The sequence below is a fragment of the Lissotriton vulgaris genome, chromosome 1_2, assembly GCF_964263255.1.
Source record: "Lissotriton vulgaris chromosome 1_2, aLisVul1.2, whole genome shotgun sequence".
NCBI classification, from domain to species: domain Eukaryota; kingdom Metazoa; phylum Chordata; class Amphibia; order Caudata; family Salamandridae; genus Lissotriton; species Lissotriton vulgaris.
The window spans coordinates 43657614-43675172 of record NC_141686.1 but is presented as its reverse complement, the minus strand read 5'-3'; the positions used below and the strand labels follow the sequence as shown (position 1 = coordinate 43675172).

General features: G+C 47.3%; 1 protein-coding gene across 2 annotated transcripts in view; it reads right to left on the bottom strand.

The window, feature by feature from the left end:
• The window catches only part of IPO8 (importin 8), a 672931-nt gene that overhangs the window by 186163 nt on the left and 469209 nt on the right, over positions 1-17559 (bottom strand). For both annotated transcript variants that reach the window (XM_086952791.1, XM_086952792.1), the window contains one exon: positions 6860-6955. In XM_086952791.1, coding sequence (XP_086808917.1) covers positions 6860-6955 — 96 coding nt within the window. The remainder of the gene's footprint in view (positions 1-6859; positions 6956-17559) is intronic.

Sequence of the window (17559 nt, the reverse complement as noted above, 5' to 3'; positions counted from 1 at the left end):
CCCTCTTTGGGAGAACTTCCGCAGCAGAGGAAAAACAAAAGAGCCACAGGGAAAAATACCCCCGCGACAGGCTTGACAAGCAGCCCAAGCAAGCAGAAGGCCTTATCTCAGGGCCAAGTCTGCGTAACAATTGCAACATACATAATCAACAAAAGGGGCGTAAAGCAGCCAACAACGCCAAAGTCCCAAGGAAGGACGCAAATGGCCAGAACCACTGGCCTAAAAAGGGCCAGAATCAACCCCACTCAGGAGTCACTGAGGAGGGTACGGAGGAGGAGGAGGAGTGTAAGGCGGAGGAGGAGGAGGGCGGAGCCCTGCCAAGAGCCTCTGAATGGCGGAGTCGGCCGGAGCATGGCACAACAGGCTACCGTCAAACGGAAGGTCGATGAGTCGCTCTCGAATATTCTCAGGGAATACTCCATCCCGAAGCCAAGCAAGGCGATGGAGCGACCGAGGAAGCCATGGCCCGGCCCAGCACCTCTGAGATGTCTAGAGCGGAACGGAGAATAAACGCCGCAAGCTCCCGGCCATCCAACGCATGATGCAGTAAGTCCACCTGGCCACCCTCCTGGGATGCTGCGGATCCCAGAGACTCAGCTGAATCCCACGAACAGGAAGAGGCCTGAGCCAGCACACACAAGTTGTTAAGGGCCCGCAGGGCAGCGCTGGTTCAGGCGAACATGTTGCGCCCGCAAGAGTCCAACCAGCGTGCCTCTCGGGATAGTAGAGTCAACAGCGGTGGCAGGGAGGGAAAAGCAGTCCGCAAAAGAGGACTGGAGGCAGAGTGGTGGAGGGAAAGGCACGGCGGGTCACACGGCGCCGGGAGGTGACGGTGCAGAAGATGTTGAGGAACCGGGTTTCCTGAGGCAGGACGCCTCCAAGCTCCTGTCAAGGCAGAAAGGAGGAAACCTTCAAAGGGAAGACATTTTTCCCTCCCACCAGAGCCCTGGTGGAGGACCCCCAAAAGATGGTCTGCCGGGAAGTGAGCCACCAGGTCACCCATACGTAGGACGCCCACAGCCGTGGACACTGCATGAGCGAAGGCGGCACCCGCCTTTGTAGGGCCCCGCGGTGGGGAAAGCAGCTCCTCCGTGGGCGGCGGCTGCAAACTAAGGCAGCCGTCCTTGAGGCCAAGCGGGATGGGCAAGGGCCAGATCTGAAAGTCAGGAGGAGCCAAAGAATGAGGGACCTGCCGCTCTTCAGACAAACACCTCTGCCTCAGGACTGGCAGGGAGCCGCCCTTCGACGCCAGTGAAAAAGACACCACACGGCGACCAGTCTCTGGGGAGGACAGCACCAACATACAGCCCACCTCCGGAGAAGGAGCGTCGGAAGACGAATCCGCGGTACGACCCCTGCGCGGAGCCATAGAGTCTGAAGCCTGAGTCAGGTTGTCGGCACCATTCGACAGCACAGGACAAGGTTCCTCCAAGTCACCCAGCATCGTAGACAGGAGTGGAGACCGGAGCGGAGCTGAAGTCGAACCGGCCCTGGGGCGGTGCCGGGACGAGCCGCCTGAGCGGGGGAACGAGACGGGAATGCAGAGTAGCTCGAAGCCCTCCGCCAGCTGCGGCCCAGAATGAGGCGTAGATCACTCGGCAACCCATAAGGCAGTGCCAGGGATGATTCAACCTCCGACTCACCCTTCATCAAGGCAGCAGCCTGTGGGGAGGGGCGAGAGGGGCCTGGAGAGGGTCGAGGGCTCGAAACCCGCCCACGACCCGGACGAGGAGGGTTCACCGACTCCTGTAGCTCTGCAGGGTACAGCTGCTGCCGGCGCGGTACCGGTGTCAACTTGGCCTTAGACAGGACCGCCTTGTCAAAGGACGAGAGGGGCTCAGGGTGCGACCCGAGCCCCGGCGACCTTCTGCGACACCACAGGGACTCCCGCAGGAGTTTGCGGCAAGGCAGAGACGCCGTGGCCTGAAGGAGGTGCCCCAGAGGAGCCGCACACCAACAGCACCACATCCTCCAAGCCTGGATCTGAACCAGCCGGTGCCAGGGCCAGAGCCATCGGCGGCGCCGCGGAGGGTCCTGCGCGAGGCGAGGGGTCCGCCGACGCCCCAGGAGGGGTAGGAGGGGGAAACGCCGGCGAGGGCTGCAAAGCCTTCCCTTATGTCTCTGTTTGGACTCTGGACACCACAACACCGGGAAACAGTGTTGCACGTCGGTGTGATGAAACGGAAGGGCCTCCGTTTCCCTACAATGATGTGGATAGCCTTTACTTCACAAGCACTACAATGCATGCGATGTATCAACTTGCATAGTAAAAGCTACGCATTGTAACACTGCATGCGTTGTAATGCTTGCGCGGTAATGGTACGCAGTGTTACAGCCGCGTACTAATGGATGTTTACCCCAGAGACAGCTTCAACAGGGTAATGGACCAAGGTTGGCGTGCCCATGTGGGAGCTACTAGGATCAGTGCGAGATAAGTTTGCCTGACCTTCCGAACCACTCATGGAATGGGTAGGAGAGGCGGAAAGGCATAGGCAAATATCCCTGACCAGTTCATCTGTAGTGCATTGCCTTTGGATTACGGTTGTGGGTACCTGGAGGCGAAGCTTTGACGTTTTGGTGTGTGGCAAACAGATCTATCTTAGGGACTCCCCAAGCTTGGAAGTATGGGAGGAGAACTTGAGGGTTAAGTTCCCATTTGTGTATTTGCTGCCTCCACCTGCTGAGGAGGTATGCAATCTGGTTGTTCACTCCTGGCAGATGTTCCATTAGGAGATGAAGGTTGTGGTGAATGTCCCACCTCCAGATGTCTTGGGCTAAGTGGGACAGTTGGAGAGAGTGTGTCCCCCTGTTCTTGTATGTAATACATACATGTCTTGTTGTCAGTACGAACCAAGACAGTTTTGCCCTCCAGATGAGTCCGAAACGTCTTGAGAGCTAGAAAGATTGCAAGTAAATCTAAAGGACTGATATTGGCTCCACAGGCATTGCACTGTGTGTTGCTAAATATGAGCTCCCCAGCCAGTGAGGGACGCGTCCGCTGTTAGTACTGTCTGTGGAACCGGGTCTATGAAGGGCCGGCCTTTTGATAAATTTTGTATGGTCCACCACCTCAGAGAGCGATGAGTACGGCCCCTTAACAACACTAGATCGGTTAATAGACCCTGTGACTGGTTCCACTGACTGGCTAAGCATTCTTGAAGTGGACACATGTGTAGCCTGGCATGGGGGACGATCATGATGCAAGATGCCATCATTCCCAGCAGTTGCATATGAACCCGAGCTGGAAGCGATTGATTGGGTAGAAACTGGAGAACTAAAGCCTGAATCTTGCGAATTCTGGCTACGTTGGGAAACACCAGAGCCTTTTGAGTATTTAGAGTGGCTCCTTGGTAGTTTTGAGCATTGGCTGGCTAGAGATGTGATTTTAGCACATTGACTGTGAACCCTAGTTGATGTAGAAACTGAATTGTTCTGAAAGTGTGCCGGAGGCATTGCCGGTACGTGCTGGCTTTGATGAGCCACTCGTCCAAGTGTGGGAAGACATGGATGCTTGGTCTTTTCGGATGAGCAGCTACTACCGCCAGACACTTTGTGAAGACACTGGGGGCAGTGGTGACTCCGAACGGGAGTATCTTCAACTGGTAGTGTTGACCCGCTAACACAAACCTGAGGAATTTGCGATGAGCAGGGTGGATTGAAATGTGGAAAAAGGCGTCCTTTCGGTCTAGAGTAGGCAGAAAGTCACCTTTTTGCAGAAGAGGTAGTACTTGTTGAAATGTTACCGTGTGGAAATGATCTGACTGTATGTAAAGATTCAGTTCTCTGAGATCTAATATTGGCCTGAGGGAACCATCTCTTGTGGGTATTAGGAAGTAAAAGGAGTACACGCCCGACCCGTGGTGTTGTGGTGAACAGGCTCTATAGCCCTTTTTAGAAGGAAAGACTGTACCTCTTGTTTGAGGAGCTGTGGGTGATCTGATGAGTTTGTGTGACTTCGGGGGAATGTTTTGATGAGTGTTGGTGAACTCCAGGCAGTTACCAGAACAGGTAATTTGTAGTACCCACTTGTCTGTTGTTATTGACTGTCAGATTGGTAGGAAATCTGAAAGTCTTCCCCCGACAGGTGTTGAGTCATCGGGGGGGAAGTGTAGGCAAGTCACTGTTTTGGATTGAAGGGAGAGGTCCTTGTGTATGAACCTCTACCCCTCTGAAGAAACCCTTACAGGCAGAGGTTTGGTTATTGCCCTTGTAGGTGGTGTCTGAGGAGGTATTCTTGGAGCGTCCGCGGTAGAAAGAGCACAGAAAGGAACCACAGGCTTGTGCAGACTGAAGGGCTCCCATGGATTTGGCCACTACAGTGTCTTTCTTCATCTTTTCCAGTGAAGAATCGATCACTGGGCCAAAAAGGTGTTCCATATCAAAAGGTGTGTTTAATAAGAGGTTTGCAGCTCTGGTTTAAACCCAGATATACAGAGCAGGTGCGCCTCCTTAAAAGGACGTTGCTGTTTACAGCTCTAGAAGCAGTGTCTGCAGCATCTAGGGAGCACCTGATTGAATTATTTGAAATAAGTTGTTCCTCCCGCACTAGATCTTGCGCTTTAGATCTATGTTCTTGGGGTAGAAATTAGATCAATTCCTCCATCTCGTCCCAGTGTGCATGGTCGTATCGTGCTAGCAATGCCTGAATGTTAGAGATATGCCAGACGTTTTCTGCCTGAGAGGCCACCCTTTCCCCTGAAGCATCAATAAGCTTGGATTCTTTTTCTGACGGTGGAGCATCTCCTGTAGTTTGTGAGTTAGCTATTTTTCGTGTGTTGGACACAACCAGGGAGTCCATTGGTAATTGTCCCCTTACATACAATGGGTCAGATTGTGCTGGCTTGTATTTCTTATCTACTCTAGGGATAAGAATACGAGCCCTGACAGGGTAGTTAAAGATGTCATCTACATGTCTTATCATCCCTTTGAGCATGGGTAGTGTGTGTGGTAACTTTTGCGTGCTGCTAAGGGTTTCAAAGAGGAAATACTCTTCAAGGGATTCTTTGTGCAGCTGCACCCGATGGTAGTTGGCTGCTCTACCCAGCAATTCAATGTAACCTACACTGTTGTCCGGTGGAGAGGGCTTGGTAGGATACAAGTCAGGACCATTACCTGTGGGCAAATTAGTGTTGTAGTCGTCCCATAGGTCAATAAGTACTGGCTGATAATCTTCATCCCCATTGCCATACCCATCATCCTGGTTGTCAGGTGTATGTGGTGGTGAATGCTCAGGTGAAATTGGTAAAGGTTGAAAATTAGGAGAAGGGGGGGATGGAAGCGGGGAAGGGGAAGGGTTAGTTCCAACACTTCTCTTATTCAAAGGAATAAGATATTCCTCTTCTGTATCAGTCTTTCTTTCTAAAGTCTCTTTCGTGGAAATCTGTCCAGTCGTTGGTTGAATGTACAACCCCTTCTGTTTTGGGTCCAGTCAATGGGAGCATCAAAAAGGTGTTTATATTGGTGATTTCCGCACGTCGGCACGTCTGACTGTTTCGGCGCTAGTATCTTAGGCTTTGGTGTCTTCAGATCCAAAGTGTGTTTCGGTGCCATAAGTACTCGCTGGGCATGGATTCTTTTTTTGTGGCAGTTTTATACAGTGCAAATTTGGCTCGAGGCAGACATTAGTGTGCTATCCAAAAGGACCAGATTAAATTGCATACTTTTATAGGCACAGTGAAATGTAGTGATTTGCCCAGATTCACAGGATGTTGAGCTGAGGCTGGTATTTGAACCGGGCTCCCCTATAAAAAGTTGCCAGGTCTAGCCGCTAGGTCACATCTCCTCCCATTGCGAGGACCTGTGACATCTGGGCATAGGGAATCCTTCGCCTAGCACCTACAATAGCAGTAGGTGCAGTTCACTGTCTCACCCATGCTTTACAGGCACTGTTCACAGGGCATGGAGTTGTGTCTCACCTGAACCTTTACGCAAAATATATTCAAGGCTAAAGATACTGCACATGAAAACAGGCTTTGATCAGGACGTGTGCCCAACAGCCCTGCACTCAATACCAGGATATGACTGGAAGGTATGTCAAAGGCATCACTGTTGGCATGGGTTTTGACATGGCCTTTGATCTAGCTATCAACTTATTATGGAACAGATTATGTGGTGGTAAATAACACACTAAGAGGCAAAGTCACAGTCACAATATCGGAGCATGCCACAAAGTTCCCAACAATGGAGCTAGTCACACCAGAGCCTCACCACAAAATGAGACAACTTGCATATTAAAGGGGAAGTTCTATGAGAAATGAAAGACCCACAATACACAAAATACCTTTATCTTTCAGTCATGTTATTGTTTCCATTTCGTTGCAACTACTGTCACTTTTTTGTAACTTTAACAGTTTAAAGGGAACATTCGCTGGTGCCACCTCTCACTTTTTGATTTATTGTCATTTACAAATGGAAATTAAATGTATGATCCATTGTTAACTTACATGAAGCACTCATGTCAGTTCATCTTACATACATTAACAAAGTATTGTGTGTCTCGAGGATAGGAGAAGGTAGCACTGCCACTTGGCCTTTTTTACTACTGACTACAATTCATTAACATCATTATATAATAGTATGAACGCTATAAGAGCAGAACAACACATTCAGTAACTGATCAACATTCTCTTGGGTTATATATTTTATGTATTCATGTTATTTACTGATATAAGTGCATAGAACTAATGCAACAGGAAAGCACCCTTTTAATTCCTTTATCCAAATTGACATCCATGGAGGATAATCAGAAAGAGAGTATATGTGCAAAAAAGATTAATCAAACCCTGCCTTCCAATAACAAAACAATCATCTCATTCGTCTGTATCTGTCAAGACACAGAGCTTTGTCCAGAATATGTTACCTGATCTATTCCTCTTCCTTTACACTGAAGCACAATGACTTCAAGGAGCTTTGCTGCATGGCATTCTGCATCTTCCCCTGCATCCCCCATTAACACCTAAGAAAATAGAAGGGACAACTCACTAAAAGAGCATAACAGAGCATATTTTTAAAAAGCATTGCATAAACTCAGGTTTAATCTCATGTTCTAAATATTCAAAACTAGCTTATCTCTGCCTAAGTAACTGGAGTTCTTGGAAATGCCAAATATATGTAACTTATAACCATGTGAACAATGGGTCAGTTCCCTTAGAGTAGGGGTGCCTGCACTTATATTCCAGGCAATAACATCGACACCTTTGCATCAACTCTTATAAAAGCCTGCTTATCTATCATATGACTTTTCTGGTATAAACAGTGAAGCCTTGGAAGCATGCCAACATATAGAATTGCATAGACAGTAAAGTAAGCAATCAGGAGATGGGTAAAGGGTCTGAGTGAGTATAAGTGAAACTGATTTATGAGTTAAAAAAAGCAAGTCTGGAGGGAGGAATCAGGGCTTGATTAACCATAATGAACAGAGAGTTAACTCCCGGTAGGCTGAGTATACGGGTGGATTTCCTAGAAGGACGAGTTGAGAGAAGGATAAATTACTTACCCGTAATCCTGGATCTCTTCCAGGGGTATACTCATCAAAGTCATAAGCAGTGAATTATCCCCGCCCATGTGCGGGACCCCGGAGCATATATATGTGTGTAGGGGTGCCGCTCGCAGCCGTAGGACTTGCTTCTGACCTCTGGCGCTTGATTTTCCTGCTTGCCCGGATTGTCTTCTAAACGCTTGATTTCCGGAGATTAACCATTGAGGAATAACACGTCTCTGGGCTTTTACTGCCGGGGCTGGGACTGCGAGACCCAGGGTGCCTAGCGCTATACCATCAGAGCGCACCTGGTGTCTCTTCCCGCCCCCAACTCCCTATTTAGAGGACGCCTACTCCCGTGCACGCGGGACGCACGCGGGACTCAGCCCGGGGCTAAGCCCGGACAAAGGGCGGACAGTCTTAGCCAGTCCGAGACAGGATGTGACTGGACTGGGCTAAGAACTCTGGCCGAAAATAGCGTGAGTCGCACTATCTTTAACTCTGTTGGACTCCGAAAATTGTTGCAGCTTTGTGTACACATTGATTATATGTTTAACTTAGGACTCTACTATATTCTTGGGGCTTAAACCATACAGTGCCTAGCGGTCTAACATACTAGCAAAGGTCGTTATGTCTAAACTAAAGAATACTATTGCACCCATTAATACAATGGATAACTACCTTGTACAGGTTGTTGCAAAAATTAATAATGTGAGAAGATCCTCATTGGGCCTGAGCCAGTCCCCTATTCTCCCCTTGTCTGAACATATTAGAGGAGATTTACTGGAGCTGGATACTAGTAACGAGGCTCCTGTGGCTGATCAGACAAATAATGATATTTTCGTACAGAATATATCGGCAACTGCCGTGACTGAAATGGTAGCTGAGGATGACCTAGATTCAGAAGAGGAACAATCCCCTCCCCCAGTGCCCATGCCTGCACCTAGAATCACCAGAGGGAGTAATAAGGGCCAACCCAAACGAGGTGGGCTACGTTCGAGTAGAAAACGACCAGCCTCCCCACCTAAAAAATGTGACATAGCTGAAGGAAGGGGGGAGAACGGGGGGAGTATTCCCTTGGATGATGCCCAGCTTAAGAAATTAGTAAGCATGTTGGACACAAAGTTGAAGGGCATTATCAAACCATTAGTAGCAAAAATTGACCAACTTACAGAGGAGGTTCATAGACTAGGGGGTCTCTTAAAGAAAACTATAGAGGAGGTGGGAGACATTCCGAACCAAGTGGTATGTAGAGTTGAGTCAAAAATAGCACCTGTGGGGCCGGTGGTGGGTGGTGGTGAGAAAACAGTACCTACCCTCCCCCTGGTCACTATCAAGAGCTAGGGGACCATGTACTATCCGAGGACGGTTCCTCGGCAAGGCTAGCGGGACAAATTACATTGTGTCCAGAGAAAGGCCCAGTAGAGCTCATTGTAGAGTCCTCCCCCTTGTTTTGGTTTTGGCTAACGTTCCACCCCTGAAGCCTGGCCAGATGGAAACTACACCGTCCTTAGTAAGTAAAGCACTACATTGGCTATCCAATAACATGGCTATATCCCCATGGGGTAAGCAGCAGCTAGCAGGGGAAATAGTGACGGCAAGAAGAGTTGATTGGATAGGGAACAGCCCCAAAAAATGTGGGGGTGACTGTGTAGTGTTGCACTTTTCAGGACCTGAAGTACTCCCCAACAACCTGCCAAACTTATTTCCCCCTCAACGTAGAACTGCAGATATAATCCCTCTAACTCTTGAATTCTTTTATCCTAGAAAGGGAAATATTCTGAATTCAAGTATACTGAGGACCAAGTGGAATTTGGTGTCAAAGGGAAGGGCTAGGGGTGGTCAAACCTGTGATTGGGGTCTGAGTCTTAAAAATAGGTTCGCAGCACTATCCAATCTTAATGAATGCGATTGAGTTGGGTGTGGTAAAAGTACTGATTTCTATGATTTAACAGGGCTTGATGACCTTTGTACTATTGCTGATAAGGGTAATGTGGTTACTGTGCCCCTAGCAAGAAGGAGGGAACTACTTAACCAAAAAGAAAAAGGGCTCAGCAGGGAAGCGCCTGCACTGCTGAATGTGAGCAACTTGGAGAGATATACTTGTCTTGGGCTTGAAGCCTCTTTTTCTGGAATATTAGACCATCCCTCTACTAGTCTAGATCCTGAAGCTGACTTGGTATCTGTAAGTTTAGACAGGCTGTCACCCCCAGGGCAGGCATGTCTACCTACTGATAAGTCGAGGTTGTCCTACCTTTCTTGGAATCTCGCTGGGATAGCTAATAAACTGATCTCCCCGGAATGGTGCGACTTCATTGACCAACATGATATTATCCTGTTTCAGGAAACATGGTCATTGAGCCCAGTTTATCGGGCTGGGTTTCTTAATTTTCATATTCCAGCTACTAAAAATCCCAAAGGGCGCCCATCCGGAGGCTTGATTATATGGGTACGACAATCATTAAACTGTAAAATCCAACAAAGGACCCTCACGTCGCATGACATATTATCAGTGAACATTACATGGGCCAATGGCCAAGGGATGGCTATCTTTCACATCAATGCCAGGGGGGTCGGGGTGGGGAGGGGGGAACACATCTGAAGTAATATCTGTCCGTGACCAGGAGCTTGAGATGTTGCCAACACAGCTGTCTATAATAGTAGGGGGTGATATAAATACCACCTTTGAACCTTTAGGACAAGAGGACCAGTTTTTGGCCGTAGATGAGGATAACAAATGGGGAGGTCCCCAGCTTGAACTGGCTATGGTAAAGAGATGGTCTGCTGTGGCCATCCAAACAAAGAGTTTATGCTTATGCTTAGGGTCTTAGAGCAGCAAACGGCCGCACCCCATCTGATCGGCAAGGGAATAATACATTTGATAATGGAAGGACAACCAGCCGAATAGACTACTTTCTTGTGGATATTAGGGATTGGCATAGGCTGCATGATATGATTGTAAAAAGTAGAATTGAAAGTGATCATAACCCCTTTGCATGGATTTTCTAATTAATCTAGGGGTGAGAGAAATAAGCCCTGAGAGTGGCAAGGTGACCCTAGATATAGTTTCCTCAAACAATCAGCGCCATGTAAAATGGGGTAGATTGGTAGAAGACCCTAAGCAGATCGAGGATCTCAAGAGAGTGGTGGCTGAGGAAATAAATAGTCTGAAACCACATAGTGCTAAACCAAACTTCCATGAAATTATGGCTGAACCTTACCCTAATTTCTTTACTAAACTCCAGGGGTTCTTTTTGAAAACAGTAGTGCAAAATAAGGCTAAGAAAAAGCTTCCTAAACTAGGATGGTACAACTAATCTTGTAGACTAGCCCGCCAGAATCTAGGAACCGAGCTTAGGTCTAGGAATATCATAGGAGTAAGGAAGGCCAGGGATATATATAGGCTAGCCCCAAAAAAAGCTAAGAAACAGTGGGACGAAGATCATTGGCGTGACTTGAAATCTGCTTGTGCCGCCAAAAATAAAAAGCCATTTTGGGCAATTGTTAAGTGGGATAGAGGAGGGTCACCAGAGGCACCTCAAAACAATGCTGTCAAAAATCAGTGGATAGATTTTTTTAAGCCTCAGTATGCCTGTAACTTAGTTGCAGATTGTCATCCCCTACCCCCCACGGTCTTCTACAGCTGCCAAGTATTTACCACAAAAGATGTCAGCATTGCATTAGACTGTGTAACAGGGGGAAGAGCGCCAGGCATGGATGGCATCCCTGCTGATGTGTTTCTAAGTGATCGGAAAGCATGGTGTCAGTACTTTTCATGGCTAGCCAACTCTGTGGCTCAGGGTGCTCCTATACCCACTTCTTGGAAGGGTGCGGAAATAATTCCAGTATTTAAAAAGGGCGACAAAACGCTACCCAGTAACTATAGATCCATCAGCCTTATAGATTCAGCACAAAAACTGATGGGTCGATTAGTGCAGAACAAGCTTCAATCTTGGATAGTTGAAAAAGATATCTTGTCTCCTTACCAAGCTGGTTTCCGCCCCCTGACCAGTTCAATTGACCAGGTTTTCTATTTTATAGCCCTCTATTGGAGGAATGCGACCCTGATTAATGGCCCGCTGTATTTGTTGATTTAAAATCAGCTTTTGATTTAGTCCCCCGGCCAGAATTATGGAGTGTACTTGCTGAAGCTGGTATAAGGCCAGAATTGCTAACGCTGCTTGTCCGCTTACACGAAAACAACTTCGCTAGAATTAGGTGGGGGGCACAGGGTGAAGTGACTGATCCTTTCCCTGTGGAACGTGGGGTTAGACAGGGGTGTGTCCTGGCCCCTACACTGTTTTCCATATACATTAATGGTATTGTGGACTATTTAAGAAGGTTCCCTACCGATGCACCAGTTCTAGCAGGGGCTCGTGTGCCAGTCCTCATGTTTGCGGACGATACGCTAATAGTTTCACGAACTCCTAGTGGGCTTCAGAAGGCAGTTAATGCCTTTGGAGAGTTTTGTCAGATTCACGGGCTAGAGCTGAATACTTCTAAGACCAAGTTTATGTGTATGAATCAACGGAAGGCATTCAAAGGCTCAATTACATTTAATGGTACCCCCCTAGAGCAGGTAGAGGCTTTTACATATTTAGGGATATCCCTTCAGGGTAATATGAGATGGAATAGTCATATTGACATGGCAATTTTAAAATTCCACCAACTAGCAGGTGTGGTAGCGCTCAAACATAGAGCCTCGCTGACTAAACCAATCACCCCTGCTTTAGAAATTTACAACATGAAGGTGATAAGTGCCTCACTGTATGGATCAGAGTTATGGGGATTCTCTAATTTGAAGAACTTGTCATTGGCAGAGAAGAGGTTCTTGCGGGGCCTAGTTGGGGCACCACAAAGTACTCCTACTGTCCCTCTGCTGCTAGATCTTGGCAGAAAAAGCATAGAGGACCTAGCTCGTCTACGCCCTCTGTTATATTGGAGACGGGTAATGACAACCCCGGAATTAGCTCACTATGCTGCCGCGCTATCAGACATTATTAATGCTGACCGCTTCCATACCATCTTGTGGCTTAAAGAAATTAGGGGCCTATTATCTAAGCTAGGTCTCGACCATCTATGGGCTAACACTAATGTATCATGTTTTCCATCAAAGCCTATTTTGAAGAAAATGTATTGGGATATGGTTCAATTATCTGTTTCTTGTATTGGATCCAATTCCAAATTAACCCGACGTTTTCTTGACATCAAAACAGTACCATCATGTGAACCCTATTGGGATACCATTGAAAAGCCGTTTGATAGGAAACTGTATTTCCAATTTAGAATTGGAACTCTTCCCTTAAACGCATTTACACAAAACTGGTCTGCAAACCGAGATGAGAAATGCCATTATTGCAAAGATCTAACAGAGAATGTTTCCAATTTACTGTTTGCTTGCCCTCTCTATGACTGCCCACGCCGCAAATGGATAAAACAAGTGTGTCTTAACTTAGGGACACGCTGACACACAGTGGCGCTTAGAATACTGGAAACAGATTGTACACCTTACTTTGCAATTGCGGTTGCAAAATTTTTAGGTTGGGCTTGGACTATTCGCACTCGTAGTTTACAATCACTTGATGCAGCCAAATAAATTATTGTAACCATGGTTTTTACATATGTTTAGTTCTTATAACAATTTTAGATGAAATATCATATTCATGTATCCTAATGACAGCACAAAGTGTTTAATGTTTGTTTTAAACCCAATGATTTATATGAATTGTAAGTTTAGTATTTATTGTGTAGAGGTAGGATGTAACTGCTTTTATGACTTGCTGTTGAATAAAGCTTTCGAATTTGAATTTGATATGTGTGTGTGTGTATATATATATATATATATATATATATATATATATATATATATATATATATATATATATATATATATTGCACTCAGGTCAATGTAACACACAGGAGGCCATCCATTAAGTCAAAATATCCTGGGTTATTGCAGTCATAAACCAAACCAAACGTGACGCGTTTCGCTCTTCCCAGAGCGCTTGTTCACAAGGTGTGAACAAGCGCTCTGGGAAGCGCGAAACGACGTTGACGTCGACGTCGACCTGGCATGACGTCGTGGCGATCTGGACTTCAAATGACGTCGCCGTCGTGGTGATTTCGACGTCGAACGACATCGTGGTGATCTCGACGTCGAATGGTGCCTTACTCTCGACGTCGACTGGTCTCCAGTTCTCTTTGACGTCGGCAAGCTTCTCGACATCAACCCACGGTGAGGTGACGGAGAGTGTCTCAACGTCGATGAGGGTCTAGACGACGATACAGGTTTCGCCTTCGATAGACCCGCATCTTGGCCATACCTCTGTTCAGAAGCAGGGCGCTTCGACGTCGAGGCCTTTCTCGACGACGGAGACTTACCTAGTCTCGACGTCGGAGACTGTTCAGGCTTTTTCTTCAACGGTGGCTGCGAAACCGGCGGCGAACAATCTGGAATCTTCCTTTTTCTCGATGTTGTAGAGGCAGACGGTAGAAGATGTCGATGCTTCTGATGAGAGGAGGGCTCTTGATCCCCAAGGCCACTTACTGGATGTGTTTTTCCTCTCTCCATCACCGCCTGAAGCCAAATACTCTCTCTATCACGGAGTGTTCTTGAGGAAAACCTTTGGCAGTGATAACAGGCTACCTTATGAGAAGAAGGAAGAAAGGCGATACACATGGAGTGTGGATCTGACCTAGCCATCTTTTTTCCACAGGATGGACAATTTCTGAAGAGAGCTGGCAATTTGACAGAAAAAGATGACAAGTTTCTGTCAGAAAAAGAAGGTAAAACTTCTTCCAGCACAGGAGAAATGCTAAACAGCAAGAAAAATAAAAATTTCTGACTAAAAAGTCAAAAAACTGTCGAGCTCAAGCTCCAGGATCCTCACAGAAGGAGACGGAAAAAAGAACTGAACTAACTGTCACCTGTGGTGCATGCTGGGAGCATAGGGCTCTCTGAGGTTCTTAAAGGCAAAGTACCTAGATTCTTGTAAGTCTTAATCCCTTGCATGCTCATGACGAGCTCAGCTCGTCATGAGCTACAGTGCTCCGGTGCTCATGACGAGCTGAGCCCGTCATGGCCATTAGAACGCTTGCATGCTGGGATAATATCCCTGCTGTGCTGAACGTTCTATTAAAACGGGTGTGGCCGTGACGAGCTCAGCTCGTCATGAGCACAGGAGCACTGTAGCTGATGACGAGCACCGAGGCACTGTGCGCCCCCCCCCCCCGCCCCCAGTACAGCAGGAAAATTACCCAGGCAGCCAAGGGTTTAAAGGCGAGGTGCCAGTTTTCTTTTCTGTCAGAGGACAGTAATTCCTATGGGTTAAACTGCCTTCAAATACTTGTATATATATATATTTTTTTTGTTTGTTTTTTTTGTTATAAGCTCCGGTGTCCCGCACATGGACGGGGATAATTCACTGCTTAGAACTATTGATGAGTATCCCCTGGAAGAGATCTCGCCTTACCCCAGCCTATGCACTAAGCCATATTTATGGAAATGCATAAATAAAATAAAAAAGCACTTGGTCGAGATACTGACGGTCTCAAACAATTCCTACGCGGGAAAGGGGCAACCTGCTCCTTGAATCACCAGGATTTAAGGCAGCAACAAACTCTACAACACAATAAATTTTGGTAAGAGCAAATAGGACATTAGGACAATTCCACCCTATAAAATTTTAAAAAGAGCTGAATAGGGGGTTCGTCCGACAGCCATGTATAAACAAAATGTGGCAGATAAAGCTCCTTCAGCACCTCATACATTTACAGTCACATCCTGTGTAGTACATACATTTGAAAAGGTAAAGATAACCTACAATTAGGCAGAAGAGTCACCAGGACTGAAATCTACCATAGTCAATGAGGACTGAGGAACCAGATCCGAGTCTCAGCATCGGCTCAGCATCTTGTGAGTCTGGGCCAATCATTTAATCTCCCTGTTCCTAACAAAAAATTAATGTGACCTTGTATTATGCAATTGGGGCTCTTATAAAGCACACCAATGCCTTTGGGTTGAGTTTATGCTATATAAAAACTACAAAAAAACACATCAGGAGTTCTGGATATCACACATTATACCCAATCCAGTACCACTGGGTTGACTTGATAATGATTGTCTTCAGAACTCCGTCAGGAGAGGTATCAGCAGAAAAGAGGATAGGTGTCCTGATGCCCAATCTACATTTAACACGTCTCAGAGCGATAAATGCCTTGGATACTCCGGCGCACAAAAGTGCAGACGCTACGAATTCTTGGTGGTGGTGAAAGGATTGAGGCAAGGTTCTCTCCATTCACGGAACAGTCCTTGCACCATTAGATGTAGCTGCCATTCGTGATCTGCCTTCATCTTCCCTGATGATCAAGAAACCCGCCAGGGCGTGTCACCTGAAAAAATTGTTGGCAGTCTAACCCTGTCCAGAAAGGCCAAGCCTCCTGGCACAGGGTTCATGACCCTACCCTACCCTCTTTGTTGCAGTACCCAGTGGCAGTGGTTTTGTCCGTAAGCACCTGCATCAGCTTCCCTTTGATGGACATCAGGAAGGCTTTCAACAACAGGTGGATGGCTTTCTGCTCCAGCGCAGGGTCTCCGCCAGATACCAGACGTATCTGAGCTAGACATCTCCCAGGTGGCCTCTTCAAAGCAGAAGCGATGCATTAGTCCTCATTTGAACTCTGGTTGGGGTCTTCTACTGACCCAATCGTGGCTCAGCAGTCTTCACTGATCTTTTGCAGTCTCCTCTAAAACCCGAACTATGTGTGAAAGAACCCACTTTTACTGTGCCCAGTAGGACTTCAGATCCCACTGCAGAGTCAGCATATTTTCTCTGGTGTCCTTGACTAGCAGGATGCAAGAGGTGACTGTTTCCAGCAGCCTCAAAGTCATCCTCCCTGAGATCCAATGACAGAGGTTGAAATTCTGGGATCAAAGCATGAATATCCTGTACTCTCCACTCCGGCTGATAGACACCAAACTGAACTGTGTACACAATGGCTCTGATGAAGGGGAGCCTCTGTGATGGGGTTCAATATAACTTTTGCTCTAAGATAATGAATCCCAAAGATGCCAGGAGGTTCGCCATAGTCTGGAGATGGGAGACATCTTTCTGGGGCAAGCCCACCTTCAACAGCCAGTCATCAAATTATGGGAAGACTGAGACCCCTGACATTTGAAGATGTGCACCCGAGGGGCTCATAGAAGGCCAAAAGAAGCAGGGCGAACTAAAAATGCTTGTGACCTACCACGTGCCACAGCTAACACCGGTGGGCCTGCAGGAATGGGATGTGTAAATAAGCATCATGCAGGTCCAGCGCTAATACCCAGTCTCCAGGGTCTATTACATACAAGATCAGCATCAGGGTGAGCATCCTGATTATCTCCTTTTTTAGGTCTCGCTGAGCCAGCGCATGCGCTGCTCCGAGACATTTAGTATCAGGGTTTTCAAAGTGCTGCCACAGGCTTTTGGTAGCCTAGCGCTTGCGTTCACGCGAGCGTGCACACGCGCAGCCGCCATTTGCTTCCTTTCCAGTGCAATCACTTTTACTTTCTAGTGCTGCTGTACGCTCGCATAACTAGTGTTTTTTTTTTTTTTTGCCAGCACTTTGAAAACCCCCAGTCCGTGCCTCTCTCCCAGCTTCAATCCACCCCCCTAACCACCACCACAGCCCCTGTCACATGCGAGCAGAGGCGGCGGCGCTGGCGTGTGACTTGTGTCAGCTGCGGGCACTAATGTGGAAGCGAGAGATGTCGTGTGGGAGTGTGATTATACGTGTATTGACGTACTTCCACTTGAAAATATGAGGAAATGCTGATTTGTTTTCAGAACAAGTACCGGCATGTGGGTGCAGCGGAGATAGAAGCAGCGTGGTGGTTTCAATGTATCTTCGCCTTTCATGTCATCGCTCGTTACCTCTTCTGCCCTCCCCCGCCCTAGTCTGAACTTCACTCTTTATATTTCTATCACTTCATCTAGCGCAGTATTTCCCTATCTCTGCCTGCTCTCCCAGCCCTTACTTTCCTGCCACCGCCCGCTCAATCTCTATCTGAGCCTCTGTCTGTCTCTACTTTTCTCTAGGCT